At 43.4% G+C, this 13,893-nt stretch overlaps 1 protein-coding gene across 1 annotated transcript in view; it reads left to right on the top strand.

Annotated features, from left to right (window-relative positions):
- The window catches only part of LOC128664916 (inositol 1,4,5-trisphosphate receptor type 2), a 693,905-nt gene extending 681,840 nt beyond the window's left edge, over positions 1-12,065 (top strand). Inside the window, exon 22 of the mRNA XM_053719708.1 lies at positions 11,968-12,065. Within this exon, the coding sequence (XP_053575683.1) occupies positions 11,968-12,065 (98 nt within the window). The remainder of the gene's footprint in view (positions 1-11,967) is intronic.
- The last annotated feature ends 1,828 nt before the right edge of the window (positions 12,066-13,893 follow it).

The following is a 13,893-nucleotide window of genomic DNA, read 5'->3' as shown; positions in this document are numbered from 1 at the left end:
CTTTAGTACATGAGGGACACATTTTAAGTGGGGGTTCCACAATGGCTTCTAAACAGATGGAACATTGACTTTCCTCAATGTCAGACATGTTAAACAGGCTAGTAATGACCACAAACAGGCTTGAAAACACTTTATTTAGTGAAAAAAATAACAATCTTAAAAAAACGGTACTGCGCCTTTAAGAGAAAAAAAAAAAAAAAGCATACAATTTTTCCAAAACTGCTTAAAAACAATCAAATTGTCCCAATTTTATGGTAGAAGCATCCCAATTCTGCAGCTAAGTTTGCCCCACAAGGAAAGGAATACTTAACCCTTACAGGAAAAAACGGAAAAATGCAAAACGTTTATTTCAATAAAAAGCACCCCCTGCTGTGGCGCCTACCTGCCCTCAGGGGTCTGTACAACCGGGTTAAACCTTCGTTTTGGCCCAATACAGCTCACAAAGGCGCACTGGATCTGGAGCTTGCTTGAGAAAAACAACTGCGCAACTGAGGAGCGAAAATAGGCCCCGCCCATCTCACTCGATGCCTCACAGCCCAACTTAACCGCACCAGAGCGGTCTAAAAACCTAGCCATGTGGGTTCATAAACCCAGAAATAAAGCCATGTGTACCCTCTTGAATAAAGCATAAAAACGTCTTCCTTTAAAAACGTTAACTGCACTCCCAAACATGTAAACGTTTGCCCACAAACATTCAAACATCAGTGTCAACCATTTTTATATAGCCCATATATGCAAGTTCAGTAATACCCCTCTTTATACTTTAGGATTACTGCTTACCCTTTCCCGCATGGGGATACTGTCAGCCAATTCTGAAATAACACAGTCTCTCCAGAAAAAAATGACTGAACATACCTCACTGCTTATAGCATGAAAAACGTTCCTCACACTGAAGTTTCTTAAGTACTCCTCAGCCATTCTGTGGGAACTGCACTGGATCTTAGTAACAACTGCTAAGATCATCAGCCTCTAGGCAGAAGTCTTCACCCATCTGCTGCCTGAGGGAAAATAGTACTCACCGGTACCATTTAAAATAAAAAACTCTTGCTTGAAGAAAATAAAAACTAACATTTTATCACCTCTTTCACTTTACCCTAACTATTACTTAGGGTAGGCAAAGAGAATGACTGGGGGGTGGAGTCAAGGGAGGAGCTATATAGACAGCTCTGCTGTGGTGCTCTTTGCTACTTCCTGTTAGCAGGAGGATAATATCCCACAAGTAAAGGATGAATCCGTGGACTCGTCGTATCTTATAGAAGAAATGCAAACTCCAGACTTAACACGGTTTATAATTCAGATAGGACTTGTCATTTTAAACAATTTTCCAATTTACTTCTATAATTTATTTTGTTATCTTGACATCCTTTGTTGAAATGGTTGCCTAGGTAGGCTCAGAAGCTGCAGATTGGTGGCTGCATATAAATACCTCTTGTCATTGGTTTTCAGCTAACTCCCAGTAGTGCATTGCTGCTTCTTCCACAAAGGAAACAAAGAGAATGAAGTAAATTGGAAAGTTATTTAGAACTGTATTTTCTATCTGAATCATGAAAGAAAAATGTTTGGTTTCTTGTTCCTTTAAGTCAGTTGCTTTAAGGACACTAAAACGTTATACTGATTAATTCAACATATAAACAACTAATTCTCAGGCTAATATTTGAATACCTCATTCTATGTAGCATTTTGGGCCAGATTTCGAGTGGTGCGCTGTTTTACACGAGCGATAACAAATTATGCTTACCTGATAATTTAATTTTCTTCCATGGGAAAGAGTCCACAGCTGCATTCATTACTTTTGGGAATTAAGAACCTGGCCACCAGAAGGAGGCAAAGACACCTCAGCCAAAGGCTCAAATACTCCTCCCACTTCCCTCATCCCCCAGTCGTTATGCCGAGGAACAGTAGACGAAAAATCAGAGTGAAAAGGTGCCAGAAGAACACAACTAAGACGACCCACATAAAAAAAAACTGACGGGGTCTGTGGACTCTTTCCCACGGAAGAAAATTGAATTATCAGGTAAGCACAATTTATGTTTTTCTTCCTAATGTGAAATAGTCCACAGCCGCATTCATTACTTTTGGGAAAACCATACCCAAGCTAAAGAGGACACTGAATTCCAAAACGGGAGGGTACAATAGGCGGCCCATTTTAAGAGCACCAAGCATGAAACCACTATCCAACAAAAACCCTGCTTCGTCTGAAGCCGTGAAAACTTGAAAAAAGGAAAGGCCCCAAGGACACTGACCAGCAGATAGTCCAGAAGCCTAGCTAGAGACCGCAAAATCGGACTCAACTGAGCCAACAGTCCTCCAGGAGACACCGTCACCCAACAGTCGGTCCCCCACCGCTCACCCCACACTAAAGAGGGGAAACACCAGCCTAAACTCCCCAAGGGATAGGGCAAGGAAGAACCAAGGGGAAACCGAAAGGTCACCACAAAATCCATAAAAGAAAAACCCCTAATAGTGAGCCCAGCTCACAAAGATCCAAATGGATCCAGACAGACAAGGGGAGGCTAAGCCCAGACCAAGCAGAAACCAGAGGTTTAGGACCGTCGACTAAGCAGAGAAACCCTTCTCTCAATATAGTGCAAAGCACCGAAAGACAACTGAAGACAGAGTCCTCACATCGTCAGGACTAAACACTAAAGTATTCAGACAAAAAAAGAACGTGTAACAGACCAGGACGAAAAACCCTGAGTTAAGAACACGCAGCCATCATCAGGATGGCACAGAAGAATACTTGCTGAGAATTAAAAAGCGGCCAGCAAGAGAACAGATTGCAAAAGAAAACTCTCAGACAGAGAGCACACTCTAGACAATTGAAGCCGCCAGACCTACACACATGGCTCCAAAAGGGGAAGCACATAACCTCAACGAGACCCACTGCACCCCCAAGAGAGAGAGGTTACACCCAGAACCAGAAGGTGTATGGTAACTCTGAACCTTCTGTTTCAAGCCCAGGGAGCTAGCTACTATGCCCACCTAGATCCTGAAGATGATAGCTTATCTCAGAACCTACTCCCAGCCGGGCCAGCCCAAACATCGGCAGGTCTGAAACAGGGGAACAGAACAACCCCAACACCAGCTCAAAAACGAGTGGAAGAATGGCCACAGCCATCCCAACAGAGTATGGGTGTCAACCCGACTCCTTAGAAACAGACGACAAGGCCGTAGACCCAAATAAATCTAACAAAAGGCCCACCATAGTTTCGACACAGAACCAGCAAGACTCCAGATGGAACGTAACAAACCCAAAGAAAAACACCACTCTCTTAAAGGTTAACTCTCAGTTCCAACCTCCTGAATCCAAGAGAATCCCTAGAAAAAAGACCACCTCTCCATAAGAAGGAGAATAAGTCCCCCACCCTAAGAAAAGGGATGGGGCCAAAAAGGCAGAGCACGTGCTCACAAGACACAAAGCCACAGGCTAAAGGAGAGATCAATCTCCAACGCAGATGAACTTGGAAGGAATCCCCCAATGGAAATTAGCTTCCTAACACACATCCATGTGCAATAGCTGCAGCAGAGACACTGTAAACCCATTCGCCTGCAGAGCAGTGAATCCATAAGGTTACCACAGCAAGCTGACCATAAAAGCGTAAGTCCCGCCCAATGAGCATCAGCACACAGACAACCTGGCCAACAGTGACCAGGTCAATTAGTCCAAGTAAAAGGACATAGCCCAAGTTCCCAGGAACTGGGGAACTCCGAACCGGCCCTAGAGCCAAAAAGTCCAGCAACAACTCCACAAGAGAAAACACTGAGCGAAGCCTCAGCAACCGGAAGCACCAGGGAGAAAACAGATTTGAGAGGAAGAGACCACCCCTTGCCAAAGTCCAATGCTCCAAAGGAGCTAAGGAGTTAAAAGTCGTACGACACTAGAGCCCATAAACGCTCAAACAGCTGCAGGACAACAAGCAAGGGGATACCCCTGCAAGGCCGCTGAACTACCCAATAAACTACTAGCTGCTGAGAACTAAGTCCAGAAGGACAATTCCCAGGGCCGCAAAAGAAAAAAGGCCAAACCGCCAAACTCGGCAGCAAGAGGGCACAAGCCCACCAACCCTCCACTACATGGGAAGGAGCTCTAGGGTCTGACAACCCCAGACACAAGAGAAAGAGACGTAGCGGAACTTCACTGACCCAGTCATCCAAATTGAAGGCTATAAGGACTGAAACAATCCTTCCTACCTCACGGACCCACCGGTCCTCTAAAATGCTTAGTTGAACACAGAGGATAACACGAGCACTCGGCACCTCTACTGGACCAGCCAAGCAGAGCAGCACCACAAGTCCGAACAGCTACCAGACAGAACTGAACCCAAACAGGACCAGCCTGCAATCTGGGTCCTAACCGTCAAGCTGCATAAATCCTCCCTCAGAGGGGAAGGAAAACAGACAGGACATCCTTTCGGATGAAAATAAAATACAAGGCAACCCATAGGTCAACCCAAAAGAAACAGGCCTACCGCAGGACCAGCCAAACGGCGCCCTGATCTTCCAAAAAAAAACACAACTGGTAAAGATCTCAATACATGGACAACCAGGAGATTACATCACCCCCACATGTCTAATGAGGTGCGCCATTCGAAAAGCAGACTGAGTATTCCCGTATCCGATAAGGATAGGGTCGTTCAATAACTAAAAAAACATGTCTGAGTAACACGATAGGGGCGCAATTCTGTAACGGAAGGCACAACACTCAGGGACAGTCGCACCCGCAGGGAACTGTACAGTCCAAGGTGGAGTACCCGGGACAACAGGAACAGGGAAGGCACCACCCTGTTCTCAAACTCTATTCAATTTAGGAAATAAAGGTTCATCAGGCAATATGACCTCTGGAACCCCTGAATTTGCCAAAAACTTCCTTTAGAAAAAGCACAAATTCCTAAAACTAAAGTCTGGTTCCTACGCTGGAGGTTGAGAGGCAGCAGACCCTGACCCAGAAAATTCATACTCTGAAGTCTCAGAAGAACTTCATCCTCGGATAACCCTATCAGTTAAATCCAAAATGTATTTAATGTACTCTTGGAAGGAGTGCAATATGTAACCTTTCGCTTGCACTTAGCAGGGTGAGGTAAAGCATTAAGGCTGCAGACGCCGTCGTCTGAACTGCGCAGTAACGTCTGGAGAAAAAACATAGTTTATGCTTACCTGATAAATTTATTTCTCTTGTAGTGTATCCAGTCCACGGATCATCCATTACTTGTGGGATATTCTCCTTCCCAACAGGAAGTTGCAAGAGGATCACCCACAGCAGAGCTGCTATATCACTGCCATATCCAGTCATTCGACCGAAACAAGCCGAGAAAAGCAGAAACCATAGGGTGCAGTGGTGACTGTAGTTTAATTAAAATTTAGACCTGCCTGAAAAGGACAGGGCGGGCCGTGGACTGGATACACTACAAGAGAAATAAATTTATCAGGTAAGCATAAATTATGTTTTCTCTTGTTAAGTGTATCCAGTCCACGGATCATCCATTACTTGTGGGATACCAATACCAAAGCTAAAGTACACGAATGATGGGAGGGACAAGGCAGGAACTTAAACGGAAGGAACCACTGCCTGTAGAACCTTTCTCCCAAAAACAGCCTCCGAAGAAGCAAAAGTATCAAATTTGGAAAATTTGGAAAAAGTATGAAGGGAAGACCAAGTTGCAGCCTTGCAAATCTGTTCAACAGAGGCCTCATTTTTAAAGGCCCAGGTGGAAGCCACAGCTCTAGTAGAATGAGCTGTAATCCTTTCAGGAGGCTGCTGTCCAGCAGTCTCATAGGCTAAACGGATTATACTCCGAAGCCAAAAAGAAAGAGAGGTTGCCGAGGCCTTCTGACCTCTCCTCTGTCCAGAGTAAACAACAAACAGGTTAGATGTTTGGCGAAAATCTTTAGTAGCCTGTAAGTAAAACTTCAAGGCACGGACTACGTCAAGATTATGCAAAAGACGTTCCTTCTTTGAAGAAGGATTAGGACATAATGATGGAACAACAATCTCTTGATATTCTTGTTAGAAACCACCTTAGGTAAAAACCCAGGTTTTGTACGCAGAACAACTTTATCTGAATGAAAGATCAGATAAGGAGAATCACAATGTAAGGCAGATAACTCCGAGACTCTTCGAGCCGAGGAAATAGCCATCAGAAAAAGAACTTTCCATGAAAGAAGTTTGATATCAATAGAATGAAGGGGTTCAAACGGAACCCCTTGAAGAACTTTAAGAACCAAGTTTAAGCTCCATGGAGGAGCAACAGGTTTAAACACAGGCTTAATTCTAACTAAAGCCTGACAAAATGCCTGAACGTCTGGAACTTCTGCCAGACGCCTGTGTAAAAGAATAGACAGAGCAGAAATCTGTCCCTTTAAAGAACTAGCTGATAATCCTTTGTTCAAACCCTCTTGGAGGAAGGACAATATCCTAGGAATCCTAACCCTACTCCATGAGTAATTCTTGGATTCACACCAATGAAGATATTTACTCTATATCTTGTGGTAAATTTTCCTGGTGACAGGCTTTCGTGCCTGTATTAAGGTATCAATTACTGACTCGGAGAAGCCACGCTTTGATAGGATCAAGCGTTCAATCTCCATGCAGTCAGTCTCAGAGAAAGTAGATTCGGATGATTGAAAGGACCTTGTATTAGAAGGTCTTGTCTCAGAGGCAGAGTCCATGGTGGAAAGGATGACATGTCCACTAGGTCTGCATACCTATCAATATCACCGATGCTCTTTCCTGTTTGATTTTGGCAATCAGACGAGGGAGCAGAGGAAACGGTGGAAACACATAAGCCAGGTTGAAGAACCAAGGCGCTGCTAGAGCATCTATCAGTGCCGCTTCTAGGTCCCTGGACCTGGATCCGTAACAAGGAAGCTTGGCGTTCTGGCGAGACGCCATGAGATCCAATTCTGGTTTGCCCCAACGAAGAACCAATTGAGCAAACACCTCCGGATGGAGTTCCTTCCCATTCCCCCGGATGAAAAGTCTGACGACTTAGAAAATCCGCCTCCCAGTTCTCTACACCTGGGATATGGATCGCTGACAGGTGGCAAGAGTGAGTCTCTGCCCAGCGAATTATCTTGGAGACTTCTGACATCGCTAGGAAACTCCTGGTTCCCCCTTGATGGTTGATGTAAGCCACAGTCGTGATGTTGTCTGACTGAAATCTGATGAACCTCAGTGTTGCTAGCGGAGGCCAAGCCAGAAGAGCATTGAATATTGCTCTTAACTCCAGAATATTTATTGGGAGGAGTTTCTCCTCCTGAGTCCATGAACCCTGAGCCTTCAGGGAGTTCCAGACTGCACCCCAACCTAGAAGGCTGGCATCTGTTGTTACAATTGTCCAATCTGGTCTGTGAAAGGTCATACCCTTGGACAGATGGGCCCGAGATAACCACCAGAGAAGAGAATCTCTGGTTTCCTGATCCAGATTTAGTAGAGGGGACAAATCTGTGTAATCCCCATTCCACTGACTGAGCATGCATAATTGCAGCGGTCTGAGATGCAGGCGCGCGAATGGCACTATGTCCATCGCCGCTACCATTAAGCCGATTACTTCCATGCACTGAGCCACCGTGGGGCGCAGAATGGAGAGAAGAACACGGCAAGCATTTAGAAGTTTTGATAACCTGGACTCCGTCAGGTAAATTTTCATTTCTACAGAATCTATTAGAGTCCCTAGGAAGGAACCCTCGTGAGAGGAGATAGAGAACTCTTTTCTTCGTTCACTTTCCACCCATGCGACCTCAGGAATGCCAGAACTATCTCTGTATGAGATTTGGCAATTTGAAAGCTTGACGCCTGTATCAGGATATCGTCCAGGTAAGGAGCCACCGCTATGCCTCGCGGTCTTAGGACCGCCAGAAGTGAGCCCAGAACCTTTGTAAAAATTCTTGGGGCTGTAGCCAACCCGAATGGAAGAGCTACAAATTGGTAATGCCTGTCTAGAAAGGCAAACCTCAGGAACTGATGATGATTCTTGTGAATCGGAATGTGAAGGTAGGCATCCTTTAAGTCCACTGTGGTCATGTACTGACCCTTTTGGATCATGGGTAAAATGGTTCGAATAGTTTCCATCTTGAATGACGGAACTCTGAGGAATTTGTTTAGGATCTTTAAATCCAAAATTGGTCTGAAGGTTCCCTCTTTTTTGGGAACCACAAACAGATTTGAATAGAATCCCTGTCCTTGTTCCGTCCGCGGAACTGGATGGATCACTCCCATTACAAGGAGATCTTGTACGCAGCTTAGGAATGCCTCTTTCTTTATCTGGTTTGCAGATAATCTTGAAAGGTGAAATCTCCCTTGTGGAGGAGAAGCTTTGAAGTCCAGAAGATATCCCTGAGATATGATCTCCAACGCCCAGGGATCCTGAACATCTCTTGCCCACGCCTGGGCGAAGAGAGAGAGTCTGCCCCCTACTAGATCCGTTGTCGGATAAGGGGCCGCTCCTTCATGCTGTCTTAGAGGCAGCAGCAGGCTTTCTGGCCTGCTTGCCCTTGTTCCAGGACTGGTTAGGTTTCCAGGCCTGCTTGGATTGAGCAAAAGTTCCCTCTTGTTTTGAAGCAGAGGAAGTTGATGCTGCACCTGCCTTGAAATTTCGAAAGGCACGAAAATTAGACTGTTTGGCCTTTGATTTGGCCCTGTCCTGAGGAAGGGTATGACCCTTACCTCCAGTAATGTCAGCAATAATTTCTTTCAAACCAGGCCCGAATAAGGTCTGCCCCTTGAAAGGAATGTTGAGTAATTTAGACTTTGAAGTCACATCAGCTGACCAGGATGGCGAATCCGGAATTCTTAGCCGTTAGTTTAGTTAAATGAACAATGGCATCAGAAACAAATGAGTTAGCTAGCTTAAGAGTTCTAAGCTTGTCAACAATTTCAGTCAATGGAGCTGTATGGATGGCCTCTTCCAGGGCCTCAAACCAGAATGCCGCCGCAGCAGTGACAGGCGCAATGCATGCAAGGGGCTGTAAAATAAAACCTTGTTGAATAAACATTTTCTTAAGGTAACCCTCTAATTTTTTATCCATTGGATCTGAAAAAGCACAACTGTCCTCAACCGGGATAGTGGTACGCTTTGCTAAAGTAGAAACTGCTCCCTCCACCTTAGGGACAGTCTGCCATAAGTCCCGTGTATTGGCATCTATTGGAAACATTTTTCTAAATATAGGAGGTGGGGAAAAGGGCACACCGGGCCTATCCCACTCCTTACTAATAATTTCTGTAAGCCTTTTAGGTATTGGAAAAACATCAGTACTCACCGGCACTGCATAGTATTTATCCAGCCTACACAATTTCTCTGGCACTGCAATTGTGTCACAGTCATTCAGAGCAGCTAATACCTCCCCAAGCAATACATGGAGGTTCTCAAGCTTAAATTTAAAATTAGAAATCTCTGAATCAGGTCTCCCCGATTCAGAGACGTCACCCACAGACTGAAGCTCTCCGTCCTCAGGTTCTGCATATTGTGACGCAGTATCAGACATGGCTCTTACAGCATCTACGCGCTCTGTATCTCGTCTAACCCCAGAGCTATCGCGCTTGCCTCTCAATTCAGGCAATCTGGATAATACCTCTGACAGGGTATTATTCATGATTGCAGCCATGTCCTGCAAAGTAATCGCTATGGGCGTCCCTGATGTACTTGGCGCCATATTAGCGTGCGTCCCTTGAGCGGGAGGCGAAGGGTCCGACACGTGGGGAGAGTTAGTCGGCATAACTTCCCCCTCGACAGACCCCTCTGGTGACAATTCTTTTATAGATAAAGACTGATCTTTACTGTTTAAGGTGAAATCAATACATTTAGTACACATTCTCCTATGGGGCTCCACCATGGCTTTTAAACATAATGAACAAGTATCCTCTGTTTCAGACATGTTTGTACAGACTAGCAATGAGACTAGCAAGCTTGGAAAACACTTTAAAGCAAGTTAACAAGCAATATAAAAAACGTTACTGTGCCTTTAAGAGAAACAAATTTTGACAAAATTTGAAATAACAGTGAAAAAAGGCAGTTACACTAACAAAATTTTTACAGTGTATGTAACAAGTCAGCAGAGCATTGCACCCACTTACAAATGGATGATTAACCCCTTAATAACAAAAACAGAATAATAAATGACAAAAACGTTTTTTAAACACAGTCACAACAACTGCCACAGTCTATTGTGATTGTTACCCTCCTCAAACACGACTTTGAAGCCTTTTGAGCCCTTCAGAGATGTCCTGTATCATGCAGAGGGAAGCTGAATGTCTCTGTCAGTATTTTTAGCTGCACAGAAAAGCACTAAAATAGGCCCTTCCCACTCATATTGCAACAGTGGAAAGCTTCAGGAAACTGTTTCTAGGCAAAAATCAAGCCAGCCATGTGGAAAAAAACTAGGTCCCAATAAGTTTTGTCACCAAACATATATAAAAACGATTAACACGCCAGCAAATGTTTTATATTACACTTTTATAAGAGTATGTATCTCTATTAATAAGCCTGATACCAGTCGCTATCACTGCATTTAAGGCTTAACTTACATTAATCCGGTATCAGCAGCATTTTTCTAGCAAATTCCATCCCTAGAAATATATTAACTGCACATACCTTATTGCAGGAAAACCTGCACGCCATTCCCCCTCTGAAGTTACCTCACTCCTCAGAATATGTGAGAACGGCAGTGGATCTTAGTTACTTCTGCTAAGATCATAGAAATCACAGGCAGATTCTTCTTCTAATGCTGCCTGAGATGAAACAGTACACTCCGGTACCATTTAAAAATAACAAACTTTTGGGGGGGGCGTGTCCGACCAGCGACTAAGATGGCTGCTTTCTAATATCGGCTACACTGAGGAGTTGTTAAAACCGCTGGTTAACACTCTTATATCCTGACTCCAAGTCTATTATCTGTGACATAACAAGAATTAATACTAGTAGAGTCGATTGGAGTAACTTTTTGTACTTGATCTCGATAAAGCAGCCCTGCAAGGATGAGGAGCACAGCGGAGGCCTGGTAGCGGCCTGGGACTTCATCCATCCCCCCCATTATCCTGACGAAACAGGCAATCCAGCCATTTGCGCTGAAGTATAACTACTAACCCTTTGCTGTAAGAATAAGCATAATCTGTGGAGAATAAGATTGGCTTATTATATGGAGAGGCTATCTACCTAATTATCGTCTTAGTTAGAGCACGATCACCTAAGTATGGAATCGATCTGCCACGCTATTCTGGCCTTGCTGGGAGAGTTTGAAAACAAACTGCGCAATACTATAGAAGACATATGGCAACCGTTGGACAAGGCACCCTCTAGTCAAGCTGTGAAGGAGAGATCCCCAGAGAAGCAGATGATCCGGTGCTGTCATCTGGACCCTCCTTTTACCTACCCCCTCTTTGATACGGTGCCGAGGTGCTCCCTGGAGCTCCCGGTGATCTGGGCGGTGAAGCGGAGACAGATCCGTACGCAGAGACCGACTGAGAAGAGAGACATGGAGCACTCCTTGAGGGACAATTATTCGTGCAGAACCACGGCAGACCTGCTCTTTTCGTGTTCCCAGGGCGGGCCGGCCGGCCGCCCTATGTTTGATCAGTTGATGAAAGAGTCTATGTTATATGGAGATCGATCTCTACTTCTTGGTGCAGCGGAGCTTCAGATAATTTTGGAGGCTCCTAGAGAGTACTCTGGACTAACTCTGCCTTTGGTAGGGCAGTTTAAGACCCCTTATTTACTGATAACTATGAAATCTGGAATTGGATAGACTCCAGGGCAATTCCAGGGAATGGTAGAGAGACTGCTACAAGTACCTGGTGCTGTGTCCTTTTCAGATATGCTCACAATAGTTGAATAATTAATGATGACCTCGCTGTCTGACATTACCTTTTAGATTCCTATAGTTGCAAACTTTAATTTCAGTAAAGAGATTTAATATTTTATTCAGAGATATATGTGAGTGGTCAGCATGATAATGATGTTAATTTTTATATTACAGCAACGCAGCTAAGACCAATGCTTAGTTCTACTCATCTTTCTGCTTTTCCAAACTTCAGTGTCGTTATTAATGCAGCTATTGACGCACTTATTGGATAATATCTAGTTTAAATTGAAAGTATTTGATGTTCCTTTCTGTCCCATTAGACCTGTTTTACCCTTACTTTAACAACTCCATTTTCTTAGATTATATATAGTAATGCGACCCTCTAATCACCCCCCACATTGGTAGAAGGCTTTAGGTGCCTAGGCTTGTTAGTTGCTGTTATTAACATATTACACTACTTACTGTGGATTAATCCCATAATTAATGATACCTGGGTCAAACACTCCTGAACAAACATAACAGCAAGAGGTCTTCACCTATCTTTAGTACACAAGTCCAGTTTATACCCATAGAGGCATCTGCACATAGTGGTGTTCACTATAGATACAGGAAAGGACAGATGTTTAGCTGGCTGACTCTGTTGCTTATGCACTACTACTCTGTGTTTTTCTTTTTGTTTGTGATTTATATTGCCAAGTTCATTTTATTTAAAGCTATGCATCAGTAAGTACACTATAACAGGGGTTACAACTGATTACCCATAGGGGTATAGAGGCTTCTTGCTATAATAAAATATCATATGGTGTAATATATCATCATTCCAACTTGTACTACATTTGTAAATATAGAGAGGCTACTTTATGATCTCTAACTGTCTTATATAGAGAATACGTATTCAGAAACAAGGGAGCCTCTATCCAGCCCTGGATTGTATAGTCACATTTGTATGTACAAAGGTATGTCTGAAAATAGGATATAGTACAAGACCTAATAGAACTTCTATGCTGATTCCTAACGAGCTTCTATTTTTATATTTGCTCTCCTAACTTCAGTTTTCTATAGATGATAACTAAGGTGGAGTGTATTACAAATTATGTTTTGTTTAATAGCCATTATCTTGTTAATGTCGCTTGTGATAGCACTATTCCTAATGTAAGCACATATTACTACAGGCCCAAGAGTGGCTCTATATGTTTTCTACCTGTTATATATCCCCTGTAATTTCCCCTCGCTAATATATAGTATTACTAGAGGTCCAAAAGAGACCACTATTTTTTATTTTTTTATCTTGTACGGGGAGTCTTATTTGTTTCATTTTTATACACTACACATTAGGGGTAAATAATAAGATTTGTATTTTGTTAAAAAATTGAGAAAAACCAAGGTTACCTGAGCTTGTATCATATTTTCGTTTAACTCCCTGCAATCTCCTGCATTCCACTACATATTAGTGTATATTTATATTGTGTTCACCAGCTGTGACTCGTGTGCACATGAAATTTGTATATTTCCTTTATTTGGAAACAGTTGATGTTTGGTCTACTATGTGGGGATGTATATATGCATTGCTAAGCCTTTATTGTTTGTAATCTTGTGCATGAACCTTAATAAAAAAAAAACAAAAAAAAAAAAAAAAAAAAAAAACTTTTGATTGAAGTTAAAAAACTAACTATAATACACCACTCTCCTCTTACTACGTCCATCTTTGTTGAGAGTTGCAAGAGAATGACTGGATATGGCAGTGAGGGGAGGAGCTATATAGCAGCTCTGCTGTGGGTGATCCTCTTGCAACTTCCTGTTGGGAAGGAGAATATCCCACAAGTAATGGATGATCCGTGGACTGGATACACTTAACAAGAGAAAAGGCCCCCTCCAGATGGAGGATCCGCAATGCTACGGGAAAACTGCATGTGTATAGAGATAACAATGTAGGGTACGCACCTCACTGGACAACAACTCCTCAGAGGTGGACGGCTCCGTGGTATCAAACATGTTTGATATCACATTATCAAGGCATATGCAACATAATTATCACATTATCAAGGCATATGGAACATAATTATCACATTATCAAGGCATATGGAACATAATTGAGAAGGG

The sequence above is a fragment of the Bombina bombina genome, chromosome 6, assembly GCF_027579735.1.
Source record: "Bombina bombina isolate aBomBom1 chromosome 6, aBomBom1.pri, whole genome shotgun sequence".
NCBI lineage: Eukaryota > Metazoa > Chordata > Amphibia > Anura > Bombinatoridae > Bombina > Bombina bombina.
This window is presented reverse-complemented; position numbering and strand designations above follow the sequence as displayed.